Source organism: Corvus kubaryi, unplaced genomic scaffold (genome assembly GCF_017639235.1).
Source record: "Corvus kubaryi isolate FWS band 111438036 unplaced genomic scaffold, C.kubaryi_AGA036_p1.0 136, whole genome shotgun sequence".
NCBI lineage: Eukaryota > Metazoa > Chordata > Aves > Passeriformes > Corvidae > Corvus > Corvus kubaryi.
In genome coordinates this window covers 312052-327878 of record NW_024580670.1, presented here as the reverse complement: position 1 = coordinate 327878, position 15827 = coordinate 312052, and the positions used below count along the sequence as shown (strand labels likewise).

Genomic DNA, 15827 nt, shown 5'->3' with positions numbered 1-15827 from the left:
CCTGTGTGCCCACAGGGAGCCTGCCAGAGGCTGCCCCAGGCACAAGGGGGCTGGAAGGGATCAATGAGGATGAATGCAATGCTGCTGCTCCTCTCCTCCAACTGCAGAGACCAGACACTGACACCAGTTTATTCTCGTTGTGCCCTGGTGGTGCATGGCTGAGTGTAGGATAAAGTCTGACAGTCAGAGATATGGAAAACTTGCTCACATTTTGAGCTCTTAGGGCTCAGCAGTTTTAACACACCCTTCTTTTTCTCCCTGACAGTGCCTCCCTCCCCCTGCCCTTTGGAAACATCCAAACTAGACCAATGTTAATAGCTGAGGTCTTTATTTAAAGTTTTTTATATACAGTAAAAGTGTCACAGATAAATCTGCGACAATCAGACAAGACAAATGTAAATCTCTCTCAACAATTAGCAGCTTAAGATCTATAAACTACAGTGTTACGTTCACAAGTGTCATTTCTGTACTTTTCAACCCGTGCAAGTGAGTTTTTCTGTTTATTTTTTTACACCTTTAAAACACACTTACAGCTAAGTCAATTGCCTACAACTATACCACCTGGCATACACAACACAGACACACAGGGTTTGTAACTCTTCAGCCACTTTCAGAATTCACTTAAAAACTGGCAAAACTACCCAATCTTGAACCCTTTGTAGCTTGGCTTCTTTTGTTATAATGACTTTTTTTTTTTTTAATTAAAAAAAATGTGTATTTTCAAGCTGACAGACAGTGCTTTCCTGTCCCAGTGTAACACATACACAAGTCAACAGTTCATCTGATCCCACCTAAGTACACATGGGATTGGAATAAACCAATAGAGTAACTGCTGGGAGCATGCTGAGTATCATTGAAACTAATGAGGCTGAGAAAAAAGAACTTTATAAAATTTTTAAAAGTAAATTTTTTTGCATCAAGATTTTCTTTCTTCTTTATATTGAAGGCAATGGGGGAAACAGATGAGGGTTCACTTGAACCCTCAAATGTTAACGAGGAGGTGCTGCTCTTGGAACTTACACAGTCCAGTATATTTTTCCCTTTTTAAGTGCCAAGGCAGTATGTGCTAAACACATCTAAGCAATTTCTGAATCACTTCGACTCCAAATACAAAATGTTTTGGGGAAACATTCGGCAACTCAGAGATGGTCACTGAAAGTTTTTATCTACAAAGGAGGCTATTAAAGGTACTCACACACGCACTCACACCCACAGCGGAAACTGTCGTCTACATGTCATCCAGAAACACTCCATCAGGAAAGCAAACACAACCATGTACAAGGAAAGGGAGCTTTAAAGCTAGAATCACATTTCCAACAACATCATCATTAAGCTATCAGAAATCATCACAGACCTTCAAATTTGAAGAGGGAGGAAAACCCCAAAACGTTCTGCTAGTGCAAAAGGCAAAACACATGGCAGCTGTGTTAGGATATGAGAAGTGGATGCAGCATCATACATGACGTTACTGCAGACAACTTTCTGGAATGGAAGAAACCGTTGAGAGAGAAAGAGACAGACACTTTTTCCAGACCCATATATATATGGCCTTCACCAAAGAGTTCTGAGATGTCAGTTTCTATTAAGCCTGCACCTTCTGGCAAACTAGCAAATGGTATTTACTGAATATGACAGAGTTGAGACAATAAATGAAATTAGGATATAAAGAAGAGGGACAAACACTTCCTTAAATACTACAGACAAGTGGCACTGAGTGTCCAGAGCCACTGGCTTTTAATTCCTTCCTGCTTTGACCACATAAAAACCTACCTTAAGCAATTCTAAGTGTGAACAAAACTGAGAAAAAGAGGTACAAAGGCTGGGTTTCAGAAAAAAAGGCATCAAAGCATTTCAGTTATGTGCCAAATAAGTTCTTACTGTTATTCACACATTTGTTTCTGACAAAACCTGCATAATGGGAAGCTGATAGTTAGCCAAGGAATGTGAGTCACTAGAGAAGAGCCTCACTGGAGCCAGGAGCAAGGGAGGCAATGGCCACGCACCTCTGCTCTGGCTGTGGCACTACAGAAAGCACAAGCAATTTTGGCTTGAATCAGCTGCAAATGGCAATCTGTGTTTTAATTAGGACAGGAGCAGTATAGTGCACATGGTGACAGAGAGGTGTGCTGGGATCCCTGGGGGAAGGGCACCTGAGTTTCCTGTGACTACAGAAGAGAAGAACCTTTGGAAGAAGAAAGATGGTTGGACAATGGAGGGCTTGCCTCTGCTGGCAGTCAAAAAACACCAAGGTATTAACCTTGTTTGAGGGAATTTCTCAGAACCTGGGACCTGAATCACAGCACAATGCCCATGTATGTGTGTGTGTGTGTATATACGATGTACATCTTTCATACATGCCTATGTATGATTTCAACTGGTTTAGGTCACTTGGGCAACATCTGGTTCCTAGAGGGAAGTTGATCCTGGAAGGAAGGAAAACAGTAGGACCTAACTAAATGCCATAAATGGTTTTGACAGAATCCTGGAGGTTTTTAGATTTCACGAAGACAAAAGATGACTCTTGGCACTTTTATGGTGAAAGGAACAGCAGTTAAAAACCAGCACAGAATGAACGCAGATTCCTCGGGGAATTCCTTGAGGGCTTCTTGCCTGTACCAACAGGTCACCAGCAATGGCACATTGCAAGGACTTGGGGTTACATTTGAAGCTGACATTTCCTTTACAGATTTGCAAAGGTGTCTGCACCAAGTGCTGGCCCCTGTGGCTGAAAAAGAGGATGGCACACCACAGACACACAAATGATCTTACCAGAGCCTGACAGGAGAAAAACTTTGGTTTCACTTTTCAGGTTTTTTTTTTTTTCTTTTCAATTAGAGCTATTTTTGAGATAACCATTCTGTTAAGTGGACTGTTGAGTCAGTATTTCTTTCCTTAAAAGAACCTGTCTTTTCCCTAGGAAGAGATGAACAGAAATTCCTTGCTCTTATCCTGAGACCAGGAATGGGAGACGACATGCAAACAAAAAATATAAGCATACTATCCTTCACATCTGGAAAAAGAAAAAAAAGCCCTGCATGACAAAAAGGTGTGGAGAAGACAGATGTTTTCCATGATGCTGCATCTGCATGCTCAGGAGGACAGATAAATGGCATATGGACAATACTGTGTTCGACAGGCTGACACTAGAAACTACTCTCTGCCCTCCTCAGAACTGCTTCAGGACAAGACGGCTCACAATTATTCACGCATTTCTTCATTTAAAAACATCACTTCTTTATTTGAAAGAAAAAAAAAGTAATGACCCTCCCAACCCCTTCCAAAAAAACCCCCAATAATAATAATAATAATAATAATTATAATTATAATTATAATAATAATAAAAAATCCTATTAGAAACAATAAGGAAGCACTGAGAGTTTGAGTATTACACTCTTCAAGTATGCTGTTCGGATTTTTTTTAAATCTGCGAATATACATATATTAAAAAAAACCTTAAAAGTGCGACCAAGGGCTTCTGCTTAAAGATAAGTATTTCAAGGACTACTTCAAAATAGTGTAGCATGACTGTGCAGTTACTGTGTATGGCATGAGGCTTCCACTCCATACACTCAGCCAAGTTAGCCAGCCTTACAGAAAGTTACTGAAGTCAGGTTAGCACAAATGGCGAACCCAGATGCTGAGCTGGGAGAGGGATCCACACGTTGTTGTTTTTCTCTTGTTAAGGAAAGAAACCACTCAACGCATACACTTGGACATGGAATGTGAGCAGACTTCACAGTAAAAGTTTAGTGTTACAGGTTTGCTGTGGTACCATCATTCAAGGCTGTGCACTAGATTGAGCTTTGCTCATCTTAAGCTAACCACGTTCTCTTCTTCCTGACAGGTTTAGTACAGTAGTTCAAGCCACAATTTTAAATTGCCCATTGGTATGCTCCAAATTTTTTTTTTTTCATTTCTTTTGTACACTTTAAAGAATCTTAAGATTTGCATCCAAAGAGAACCATGCTACATAAAAATTATCCAGGATTCTCGCCAAAAGAGTTCTTGAATAAAATCTAAAAAATACTATTGCAATGCATCTTGCAGAGAAAAAACGTTATTCTAAATGTAAACAAATTCACTCAGACACTTTAAAACTTCAGCGGAGTAGTTGCTGACTAATCTTTGCCACACTTGCTCACCAAGAGCGCCAGGAGGGAGCGGCGCAGCCCATTCCTGCCGCCATCATCTGGGGGGAGACAAGAATCGTTCCAAGTAGCCAGTGATGGCATCCCAGTGCTTCCACAAAAAGGCAATGAAAACCACTATAAATAAAGTGCTGAACGTCCTATTGCGAGTCTTCATCAGGGGCACGACACAGTTGGCCACAGTGGAAACAAAGACGAGGAGGACAGCCATGACAGCCAGCAAGATGTTGATGAACTTCCCCAGTAGATTCCTGGCCGTGGCATTCTCCAGCCCCTCCAACTGCACCACTTGCTGCTGCTGCTGCTGCAGCTCCATCTTGGAGATGCGCGTCTGGCATGCTTCCAGTGCCTCCTGTGGACAAGAGCACATATTGGGTCACTGAAGTGCACAGCTGTGACCTCACCAACTGGGCCAAGCCAGGACCACCATCCCCACACCTCACACTGCTCATGCACCGAGCTCCTGCCCTGCAGCGGGAGCAGAGAAAGCAGTGCCATATCCCACGTCCAAGGTGAGCAGCCCCTTGCCGACTGGGCACTGCAGCCTGCAATACACCACAGCACCTCATCTGCACCCGGAAGGCTCGATGTGGACATGCCAGGCTGGGCAACCCCACAGCTTCTGCCCAGAAGGGGGAGCTACCCAGCCACGTGGTCACTTCAGCTTTGGTTCCAAGAGGCCACTGAGAGGACAAAGGTGCTGTGCCTAGCCAGAAATCTTCATCCTCCTCTGGGATGTGCATTCCCAGAACCTCAAATTCCAACACCTTCCTTGCAGTCACTTGTGCTTATCTGACCCCTCTGTAGAAAACTAGGCAACCTCGCAGAAAACTACATGAAAACGTAACTACCATCAAAATATAACAAAAATAACTACCAAAGGCTCAGCTGCATTCTGCTTGCTTAGTGAGCTGTGAGCTCAGGAAAAGGTCTGAGGGGCACAAGGGCTGGGACTGGACAGCTACCATTGCAGGAGAAAGATCTATTGCAACAAGCTGTGGCACTGGCACAGCTCCAGCTCAAAATGCGAGGGCTGGGGAAAGATGTCTAGAAGGGTAAGAAGCATGATGTTTATGGAACTGCCTACAGGTAGAGGCAAAATGAAAGGAGGTGGAAGGAGAAGACTACCCTGCACAAATTCACCTCTCTAATGGCCCACTGACTTAGGGGGAATTTTGTCAGACCTTTTCACCAGGTTGAACCCCAGCTGGACCAACCCAACCTGCACTAAAACATTGGTGACATGCAACATGGGGCTAGGGAGAAGGAGAGAGGTTTCCAGGCAGTTAACACAAAGAGAGACTTCTGCTCTTGAAGATACAAGTCACAATATTTCCAGTAATCTTCCCTCAGAGTCACCTTTTTCAGACACATATACCAACTGCAAATATGATATACAAGTCTGCAGCAGTCTTTCCCAGACTGATCACCAAAAAAGGAACCACGACTGTTCCTCTGCAACATCAGCCCATGTTCTTAAATAGTTTTTCATACAACAAAATTTAACACTTCCTTTTTCCCCAGCACTGCTGAGGAATAGGCTGTCCCAACTTTCAAGTTTACACTAAAAGCATTGAATCATAAAGTGAAGATTAAAAAAAGCTGTTGAGAAATCCCCACTTCAATTCAATCTTCCTGCCATCTGAATTTAGAGAGGAGAACAAAACCTGACGGTTGTAACACGCCCCCAGAGGAGAGCCTCCTGTTTACACTGCCAGGGGCCATTGTACCACTGTCCACAGACACTGATTAAATTTAACTTCAAGGTCATTGTCACCTGTTACCTTTCTCATTGCATCATGTCTATGGAGGTCAATGAAACATGAGGGCTTCTCCTTGGTTAAGACCCCTGAAAGCACAGGGCAGAATTGCTGAGCTGCCCCCAACAGCAATGACCAGGAAGAACGTTTGATGCAACAGGAGTTGCAGCTGGATCTACAGGTGTGTGAACAGCACAGCCTGCTTGGTCTCCAGAGGAAATCACCTGTCTCAAACACCTCAGGAAGAAAAAGGAAAGAACTCTTCCTACAATCTCTGCTCACACTACAAATATCTCCCATCAGCAATCAGAACTGAGATGTCTGTTAAAACTAGCACAGCAAGTACTTAAAATGGACAAGAGACTTGTTTCTGAATAGGCCTTTCTCTGTAAGGGTCAGCAGTTGCTTTGCTTTGTAGAAGGGCCTCCAACTTCAAGACCTCCATTTCACAGCTTTTTTTACATACTAAAAGAAACTTTTCTTTTAAAAACACCTCTATGGCAGCTGGTGTGGGGTCAGTAGCTCTGACCGAGGAAGCTGTGACTGGTCCGGAGAGATGGTCCTAAAAGAGATCATCTTCCCGACGCCCGGTGTCTTCCCTCAGCTGCTAGCTGGAGGGCCTGTGCAGAAGCTGTCAGCTCTTCAGTGATTGTCAGCTCGTGATTTCAGCTCAGCTCTGCAGGGCAGCCTCCAGGCCAGACCAGGGAGAGAGACGAGAGGCCCATAGAGCTGTTCTGCACGAGGGAGCTTAATTGGTCCAGCGAAGGGGAGGCCAGGGACAAACATCTCTCTGTCTCGCAGGGGCAGAGGGCTAGCTTTATAGGGATACAGGGGGTGGGTATCAGAGGGTGAGGGCCAATGGGTTACAAAGGATCTGCATAGGGTCTCCCAGAGGATTCTGGGTTTGTCTTCTCGCCGTAACTGAAGAGTAGTTCCCTTTCCAGGGGAGTTCTGCTGGGAGGTTTAGGCACTCTCCTTATCTCAGCAGACGTCCCTCCAGGGCGGGGGCTGGGCATACCCCACACACCTCCTTATTTCTTCAAAGCCAACAGAAATAATTGTTTCCTGACTGAATGCAGGGAACACACAAAGCCATTTTTCCTTAGATGTATTACAGACCATTGCTGTAAAATTAGTGACACAGAACTACACCCCAGGGCCCATATACTGGGAGCACTACTGTAAAAAAAGTGTTTGGGTCATGGCCCACTGAGTCTCTAATGCAAAGGCCTGCACAAAGAGTGGGCTTAGGCTCCTCCCCTGCTACAACTGATTTACAAACTCTGCTCCAGCTGAGAAGCAGGTTCCCTCTGTGTGGGCCACAGCCCTGCTTTACAGAGGAGGTTACCTGGAGAGATACCTGAGGGTCAGAGATGGAATAAGGACCTTTTGGAATGCAGCAGTTTAGCAATAAAGCTACAAGGATTAAAATCAAATACTGAAGCGCAGGCGTACTTCAAAAGTGAATGAGTTCCTGAAGGGAGCAGGCAGAGGGCAGGACTTGGGTCCTTGTTTCTGTCACCCACCTGGATGTCCCGGGCTCGCTCGTAAGACTGATAGGCAATCTTTTCCTCCATGCTGGCCAGCTCCTGTTTTAAATTGAGGATCTCGTTCTGGTGGAGCTCAGTGAGGTCATTTAACTGCTCTTCAAGTCTTTCACATCTAGAAATGACAACACATGGTACAATGGCTTTAATGAGAAGAGGACGGCAAAATGACACCAGTGACAACCAAGCAATGAACACCATGGCCTGTGTACTGAAACCAGCACGGCTGCCTCAGCCAGCACACAGCATGCTCTAGCACTAATACCCTCTTGCTGGGAATTAGTCCTTTCTACCAGCTCAACTCTGTAATCCTAACCTGGAGAAAACATAAAATTACATGGTAGCTGTCAAGTGATGCAAGAAATGGAGGACAGAATGAGAACAGAGTAAGGTATTCCCCAAACTTCTGTGTAAACCAATCAGCTCCCTTCTAATACCATAAGCTCTTAAGCATTTAAGCATCTACACTTGGAACAGTAATGGGCATAAAAATGACAAGGAAATGACATGTGACTGATGCCTCACAGAACATGCTGTTACTGTCTGATCTCTGCATGAAGTCACATGGATCTTTGACTTGTTTTTCCTTTATCTCCCACGAATGATGCAACTTAACAAGCAAATACCATCATATTATTTGTAAGAAGGACACATGAATCACTAACCTGCAGGCTTATTTTTCAGTTTGCTCCTGGTGAATGGACATGGGGTAGTCCTGAGGAAGAGGGTTGCTCAAAAAAACTGAGTTACAACGATTCTGAGAGATACAGTTTTGCTTCTCCCTAAGGGAGTTTTAAATTAACTTAAATGATAGTTCTGATGGTAACAAAGGTATGGGCACAGCTATGGTGGCCACTGGGCTTTTCCCACTCTGATTTCCACTGTCTACTCGTAACAGATGGAAAAAAGCTTACCACACAGCCCTTATCATCTGAATCTTGATACTAATAACCAAGAAATTTCTAAGGAATTAACCACAGAGATAACCAAAATTTAAACAAGGCATTTTCTTCTGACTCCACCTGAATTTAATTCCTACAAAAAACCCACAATATTAATAAGCACTATTTATCGAGAATGAAGAATTTAATTGTAACTTCTGAAACTAAGACACAAATCCTGCTCCTCGTTGTTTTCAAGATTTTTTTTTGGTGTTTCAGAGTCTGAAGTCAAAAGCTAGCCTTTAAAAACAGTCTTGGGGTTTTGCTTTTAACAGACAGGTATGAAGAGAATTTTCATTTATGTTCCCAAGGCAATATTACTTTAAAGAAAGGAGGAGTCAGACACAGCATGACAATTTGCAGCAGTAAAACACATGTGGTCAACCAGCAATGAGACCAAGAAAACTGCCAGCCAACATGGCTCAGCCCAGAAAGGTCCCAGAAGAGCTGTGCAACTGTGCCAGGACACACCAGAGAAATGGTTTCCCAAGACTGACAAGGGAATGGCCATGTGAAGACTGGCTAATGAAGAAGGAGCCCAGATAATTAATATTGTCCTTTGTTCCCAACAACTTAAACCAACAACAACTTGCCAACAACCAAAAAATCACAACTAAACCCACTCCAAGCTCCAAAGGCAGCATCAATTACTTGAAATATATTCAGTTTGTTCACACATTACAAAATTGTCCAATGAGTTTACTATACAACAAGAAACGTAAGCATTTCTGAAAATAGCATGATTGTGTATTTTAACCTCCTCTCACATAAACGCCTTTTATAAAGCAGCTGTTGCCAAGCAGCTTAAATCCTATTCTCTAACAAGAAACAATTGTATTTTAATAACTTCAAAACTACCTCAATCTACAGGAAACATAAGGAAACCCTGCAAATCCGTATAGTTATGAGTTTAAACAGAACATGATTAGCAGAAGGGTTGGCTCCAATCTTCCTGGCCTGAAGACTGCAGAACAACCAGCTTGTTCCCAACCCACACTTCACTCCCTGCTCAACCCCGGAACAGAGGCAGTTTGCATCCAAGAACCACCTGCGCTTCCAGAACTCACTGTGTCAGGCAACTGCTATAACTGGGTTATTTTAAAAAACGCACCCCTGTCCCCACTAACCTACCCTGACTTATTTTTGAAATGACACAGCCTCCATTCAGCTTCTTTTCACTTCTTGTCCCAATATCTACAATTTAGAAAATTAATTTTTTCCTGCTGCTTTCTATTGGTGTTCAAATTTAAAAAGCAAGGAGGGGTTTATGTGACTTAGAGGGCCCAAAACCAGGGTTTCCCTGTTGAAAGCTGGTTTGCATTTAAGTGGGAGTATTAAAGAAATAAAAGGGATAGGCCACCTGTCAAAAGGGTTAAGATGAAATACATCCCTCTAACTCATGAGTGCCAGGGTCTACTGAACAAACTAAACTTGTCTGTGATATAGCAGTGCCCTGAATAATAAATCCCACTTCATGTCATGTATGGAAAACTACTCTTTGGAGTTCAAGAACTACTTTTTTACTAGTTAAAATGTGACATTTCTCCTTAAAACAACAAGCTCCAGCCCAGAAACTTCTCTGTGCAGCAGACCAATGCTACCCGTCACAAGTATCACAAAGATCATCAGAGCTGTTCCTATGGACACAGTAAATCGCTGGGATGCTTCATTTCAAATAGCCATGTTGGAATTCCACATGTTTTCTGAGGCTCACTGTGTGGGAATTGGGAAAGTGGTCTGAAAAAGGCTCAGAAACACAATTATGACCATCTCATTTGTAAAAAATGGTTTAAAGGCATTTTAAAGTAATAGCTGCAAAATACACAGCTAATACAGCATATGGAAGGGAAAAAAAAAGACATTTGATCTGCACTCAGTGCTATGGTGAGTAAAGAAACTCTGACCAAACTAATGCTACAAAGAGCTCTGCAGTAGACTGTGAGTTTAGTACCTGTCTTCAGATGTCTCTCAAGATGGACCTTTTTCTTTTTATAGCTATGTCATACAAACTTTAATGTAATCTTTATTTGTCACTAAATACATCTTTATGCTACTGAACGCACTGCTTCCAATAGTGGAGTAAACAGCTAAAACAAGTAGTTATTCGTAGTATGCTCCAAGTCTTCTATCTAGAGGATACATGAAGGACAGAGCTTGCTCCCGACAGGGAGCATGAGCTGCTTACAACACCAACACACATCCCTGTACTTCCAGCTCTGAGACTCCCTGGAAGGAGGACAGACAGCTTTGCAGGGATGTTTTGGTGCTGTCCTGGCTGAGTGAGCACCAACTTGGCCCAACACATTGCCTCTGCTGCCCAGCCACACTCCAGAACAGCCTTGCCAACCCACCTAGACCTCAGAGGTTTAGCTCCTTTGATCTATTTTAAAACACATCATGAGGACAGACTGGAATGAGACAATTAGACTACATCAAAACCCAAATGGAAGAACTAGTGACCAGCCTTTTGGCTGAAGGATTTCTTCTGACAGGAGCATGGGAGACCTAAATGGCCTTTCCAAGGCTGTCAGGCTTGGGAAGAAACCCAAACCCTTACACTGATCACTCTCCAAATATGTGAGCTTATGATTTTGCCATGTACAAACAGGGTCCTAAAAGGACACACAAGATGAAAAAACTCAGCAGGAACTTTATTTCAGTCTCAATAGCACAGAAAGTCCCTGCTCGTATCAGTAAACAAGTGCCACCTTCCCATGATGAGATAAGCAACAAGCCATTTCAGCGCCTGCTCCTGGTGCTGAAGAAAACAATGACAGTCAAGGTGCCATCAGACTCTTCCTTCCTCAGTGGCTCAGCCCCAGCGGAGCAGAGCGGTGCTCCAGGGCCAGCACATGCCGGGCAGCACAGCCCACCCTGGCCTCTTGCCATGCTGCTGCCAAGCCTGCACCGGGGCAGGAGAACTGGAGCAACTGGACAACTGAGTCCCTGCCTCAGAGATGGTTAGCAAACCAGCAGCCACATGGAGTGATAGACAAGATTTGGAGGCAGGGAGAGGGGAGGGAGGAGATGAAGGAGGTCATGGAAAACCTGTGAGGCAAGCCATGGCTGATAAACAGAAACTGCACAAACACAGAGGGGAAAAGAAGATCAGAACCTGCAAAACAGTAGATGATCTAAGAAAGAGGAAATGGACAAAGACCAGGTGAGAAAATGTCATGGCACGTGCCTTGTTCCAGGTACAATGCAAACACTCAGTGTCACCCGACAAGCAAAAGGCTTCTCCAAAAATGTCTTTTTTTTTAAGCTCTAACTCAACTCTGTGTTTGTTTTTGAAAGCTTCCCATAAACAGAGCAGCGTTAGGAAGTATTTACAGCTTTTAAAGCCAGTTATGATTAATCTGAATCTCCAGCCTCCCAGCATCAAACCACAACCTCCTTTCCCTTCTTTCAGTCTTTTTCTGAAGAGAGCTGAGGAGCAAGAGGGGTTCCAGTTGGGGAACAGGTGCCACCCCTCCCTGCCAAGGCAGCAGCACCCTCTGCCCTTGGACACATCACGTCACCTTCCACTTCTAGGGTGATGTTGGCTTTTATCATCGCGATGGTTCAAAATACAGAAGCTATAAAAACAAGAATCTGCATTTGATTAACCCACGAGCTCTTGCTGATCATGCAGTTACCCACACAGACAAGGGCACTGAGTGTAGTTTAACTGGTCCTCTTTAAAGGCCACACCTTTAATTAATTTGCATCAACATTCCAAATGACAGGTCTAAATTACTGTCTTAAGCTTTTGTAAGCCAGATGCAGATTCTCCCTGCTTTTCACTCCAGGCTGCCTTGGTTAGTGCTTGGGGTCTGGGCTGACCTCAGGGGAGTGCTCCGCAAAGGTTAGCAACACATGACAGATATGACTTCATGGTGTGCTAGTATGGGACCCACATGAACCTTGCCCAGAGGTGTTGGGCAGTAGCTAGCTCGTTTAGCTGACAACACACATCAGTCCCCAAGGTCTGCTACTGTACTTTCAGGCCACTCCTTCAGCTGTGCCGTGCTTGCATATAGCATTCCACCATGAATGGCTGCTGCTGTATGTGTGAAACAACAACCTACACAGCAACAGACAACAGCACCTCTCTGCTGCGGAGCAGAAGATCCAGCTCCATGTCGCTTTGGGATGTGACTTGATGACACTGAGGCACTAGGAACCAAAGCTGCTGTGCTGGGTGCTGGTTTCAGTCAAACTGCTGATTGTTGCAAAGCGGGATTAGAAAGTGGTGCTGGTCTGGCTTTGTTTGCCCAAGCTCTGCAAAGCACACAGAAAGCCTGCTGTCTCTACCAGATCGTAGCAGGCTAGCCTTTTCCACAGTTTTTCCAATGATTTGGCATCAGCATGTCTAAAGAGCTGTAGGGTAACCCCATGTTACACTGCACAAACCAGTGCAGCAAGTGGCACAGGGCACTTCAGCAAGTCTGTCCACGCCTCCAGCAGCTCTGCTGTGTCTTCCAGGTTGTGTTTCACATCCTGGCAAAGTCATGAAGGCCATAAAGAACCTCATGACAACAGCCTGCTGTCCTTCACCAGAATGAGGGCTTGGGCCTTGCATTTATTATTTAAAGTTTAAGAACCCTGTTGACTTAGACTATACTGTCTTGGATGCCTGCAGAAGGGCAGCTAGTAACTCTTCCCTTCGGAGCCTGGGGTAAAGCCCTTGCTCCCAGCATGTGAGGAGGAGGATGTTAGGTGTTCTGCTGGACAGCACAGGGCAGCCTGCCAAGAGCCTCTCCCACCCAGCACCTCTCCATGGGCAGCTTTCCTCAGCAGGGCGGTGGGGGCAGCCTGCCAGGCTGCCTTCCTGAAGCCACTGTCACCTCTCCCCTGTGACTTCATCAGGGATCAGCAGTACTGCAGCAACTGTTCCACCTTTCCATTCTTTCCAGTGAGGGGAAGGCTGATGGAAACATGGGTTACCTGCTTCCAGAGCCCTATAATCTCCACGACAAGAGCACTGTCAGTATCTGACATTTAATTCAACTTCATTTCCCTGAGTGCTGCCACTGTGGGCTGAGCAGAGAAGGGAAGGGATATCTTAGTTTTGGCACATGGGCAAGATCATGTCTTTTTAGAGAACCTGAAGAAAGCTGGAAAGTTTCTTTCTCTGCTAGACATGGATCTGAGTGTTGAAGAAGGCAAAGTCAAGTCATGTCCACATTAGTTCATTTGCCTTCACCCAGACCTCTTCAGGATTTTTGCAGGGCAAAGCACTGTCTGATAACAGGAATTGCATCAATGTACTCCTGGGTTTGGGACACCTTATTAGACCTCTTTGGCTTGACTTTTTATCTTGAAAACACTTTGAAATAAACCTTTTTCCTTATTATCTCTTTCTTGTACAGAGAGGGAGATGAGCAGCAAGATAGCAATATTTATAAAAGGCAAAACTGGGAGGGAAAAGTCCTGAGAAGACCACAGAACTATCCATTTGACTCAGGTTGCTGGGAACAGCCTGCTGAGCACTACCACTCCAACTCTGGTGCTCTGCAATCACAGCATTGGATTGTGAAATGAAATACCACAGCACATACCTGTATCGCTCCTCCTGCAGGGTCTGCATTATCAGTGTGTAATCCCTCTGGTAGCGAACCTTAAGGTCCTCAAATGATTCTTCCAGTCTTGCCTGTGTCTCTCGAATTTCTTGAATCTCATGCAGTATTGCATCAAACCCTGAGCTCTGCATATCCAGAGTGTTTGTTTTGGAGCTGGAAGCTCCCACAGGGCCCCCTGTTGTGCTGTTGGCTCCCACTGAGCCTGATGTGGCACTGGAGCAATCCTCTTCACTGCCATATTTTGGGCTTGACTGAAAGTTCTGAATAACACCTAGAGCCTTGCCTCCTGTTCCATCTTCCTGGCCTTCTTCTAAGGAGTCTTTCAGATTAGCAATGTTGTCTGCACTCCCAAATTTGTTCCTTATGAGGGAGGCAATCTCCCGGGGTTTGGAAACCACAGCGCCTGCTGCTGAATGCGTGGCCTGGGAGAAACTGGAAAGCCCACCTTTTACACTGTCTACCACTCCCTCACTGAAGCCAGTGACTTTTGCTCCAACATCTTTCAAACCCTGATGCATATCCCTGAAGACATCCTTTGGCTGCCGAGGGATCCCATTCTGTTCAATCTCTCGCAGCTTTCGATGGTAATGTTCCAGTTTCTTCTGCAGCTGCAAGATGGTCTGGGCTGACTTTTGATTTTTCTTCTCAAACACTTGCTTAATGCGGGCACTCTGCTGCTTGTCTGCATTGTTGGCCAATTTCAGGTACTCTGCCACGTTGTCATCACGAGCTGTTTGCTCAATTTTGATCTGCTCTGTCAACTTCAGTATCTTCTGCTGCAGGTGTGTGATGGCCACTTTTGTCCGCTGCGGATCTGGGGTCCCGTCAACAGAGTCCGCATTGATGCTGCCATCAGTGCTGGAGGCCACGGCACTGGAGGTCTGCGCCAAGCTGCTGACTTCCAATCGCTCAATCTAAGCACAGAGAGAGAGAAACATGAGTGCTAATCAGCAGCTTCACCAACAGAAAGCCTTTCCTTCTTTATGTCAACCAACTTGGCAAATTCTGAGAATTGTAATTCTGAAAAAAATGCACCTTTTTTCAGCTGCCCAGGGGGCAGTATAAATCAAGAGAGCTTCATGTATTCTACAGACATCTAGTAAAAGTTGAGAAAAAAGCAAAATCCCTCATACTTGACTCCACTGAATGGCCTCAAACAATTCAAAACTCAAGCACAAATGTGCAACAGGGCACCTGAGCTTAGGAGACCGAGCACTCTGAGATGTCAGTACAAGGGTAGGGGCTCAACTAGCTAGAGAGTGTGAAGAGACCGACAAGGTAACTGAGAGCAGAAGCCACACGGTTCAAGTGTACAGTACAGCACACCCGAGTCATTCCTAGTGTTTCACCTGTTTGAACAGCAGCAACAGCGAAACCTACCACAAAACCGATCTACTACGGTCAGTGATTTTAACAGAAAAACGGAGCCTGATAGGCACCCGCATGCATGTCTCGCCGCGGCAAACCCTGCGAGCAGGTGTCTCCGAGCGGGAGGAAAATAGCGAGTTTCAAAGGACAAACTCCACTTATGGCCAAAAAACCTAAATTAAACGCTGTTTCAGCGCAATCCAACCCGCCAAGTACCCGCCGCGAAGCCGGGAAGAACCGGGCAGGCAGGCGCGGCCGCACCGGCCGCTCCTGACCTGGGCATTCCTGCCCGGAGCCCCACACCAGGCTCCGAACCCGGCCAGCGCCGGGTCGGGGCCACAGTGGGTCCTCCGGCGAAGGAACGCCCGCGGGCCCTCCCCGCCGGCCCGGGTCCCCGCCGTACCTTGTCCCGGCGGGGCAGCAGCGCCCGCTCTCCGTGCATGACTCCCGCCGGCCGCCCGCTGCCCTTGCATGGCCGCGCCGCCGCGCCTGCCCGCCC

At 45.4% G+C, this 15827-nt stretch overlaps 1 protein-coding gene across 8 annotated transcripts in view; it reads right to left on the bottom strand.

Annotated features, from left to right (window-relative positions):
* Positions 1-311: 311 nt before the first annotated feature.
* TMCC1 (transmembrane and coiled-coil domain family 1) overlaps positions 312-15827 on the bottom strand; it is a 79092-nt gene continuing 63576 nt past the window's right edge. For 7 of the 8 annotated variants that reach the window (XM_042012905.1, XM_042012894.1, XM_042012938.1 and 4 more), the window contains 3 exons: positions 13940-14874; positions 7435-7570; positions 312-4500 (listed from right to left, as the gene is read on the bottom strand). In XM_042012905.1, the coding sequence (XP_041868839.1) occupies positions 4186-4500; positions 7435-7570; positions 13940-14874 (1386 nt within the window). In that variant the 3' untranslated portion in view covers positions 312-4185. Of the gene's footprint in view, positions 4501-7434; positions 7571-13939; positions 14875-15731; positions 15821-15827 lie in introns of those variants that run through there. The other variant, XM_042012916.1, reaches the window with a different exon arrangement.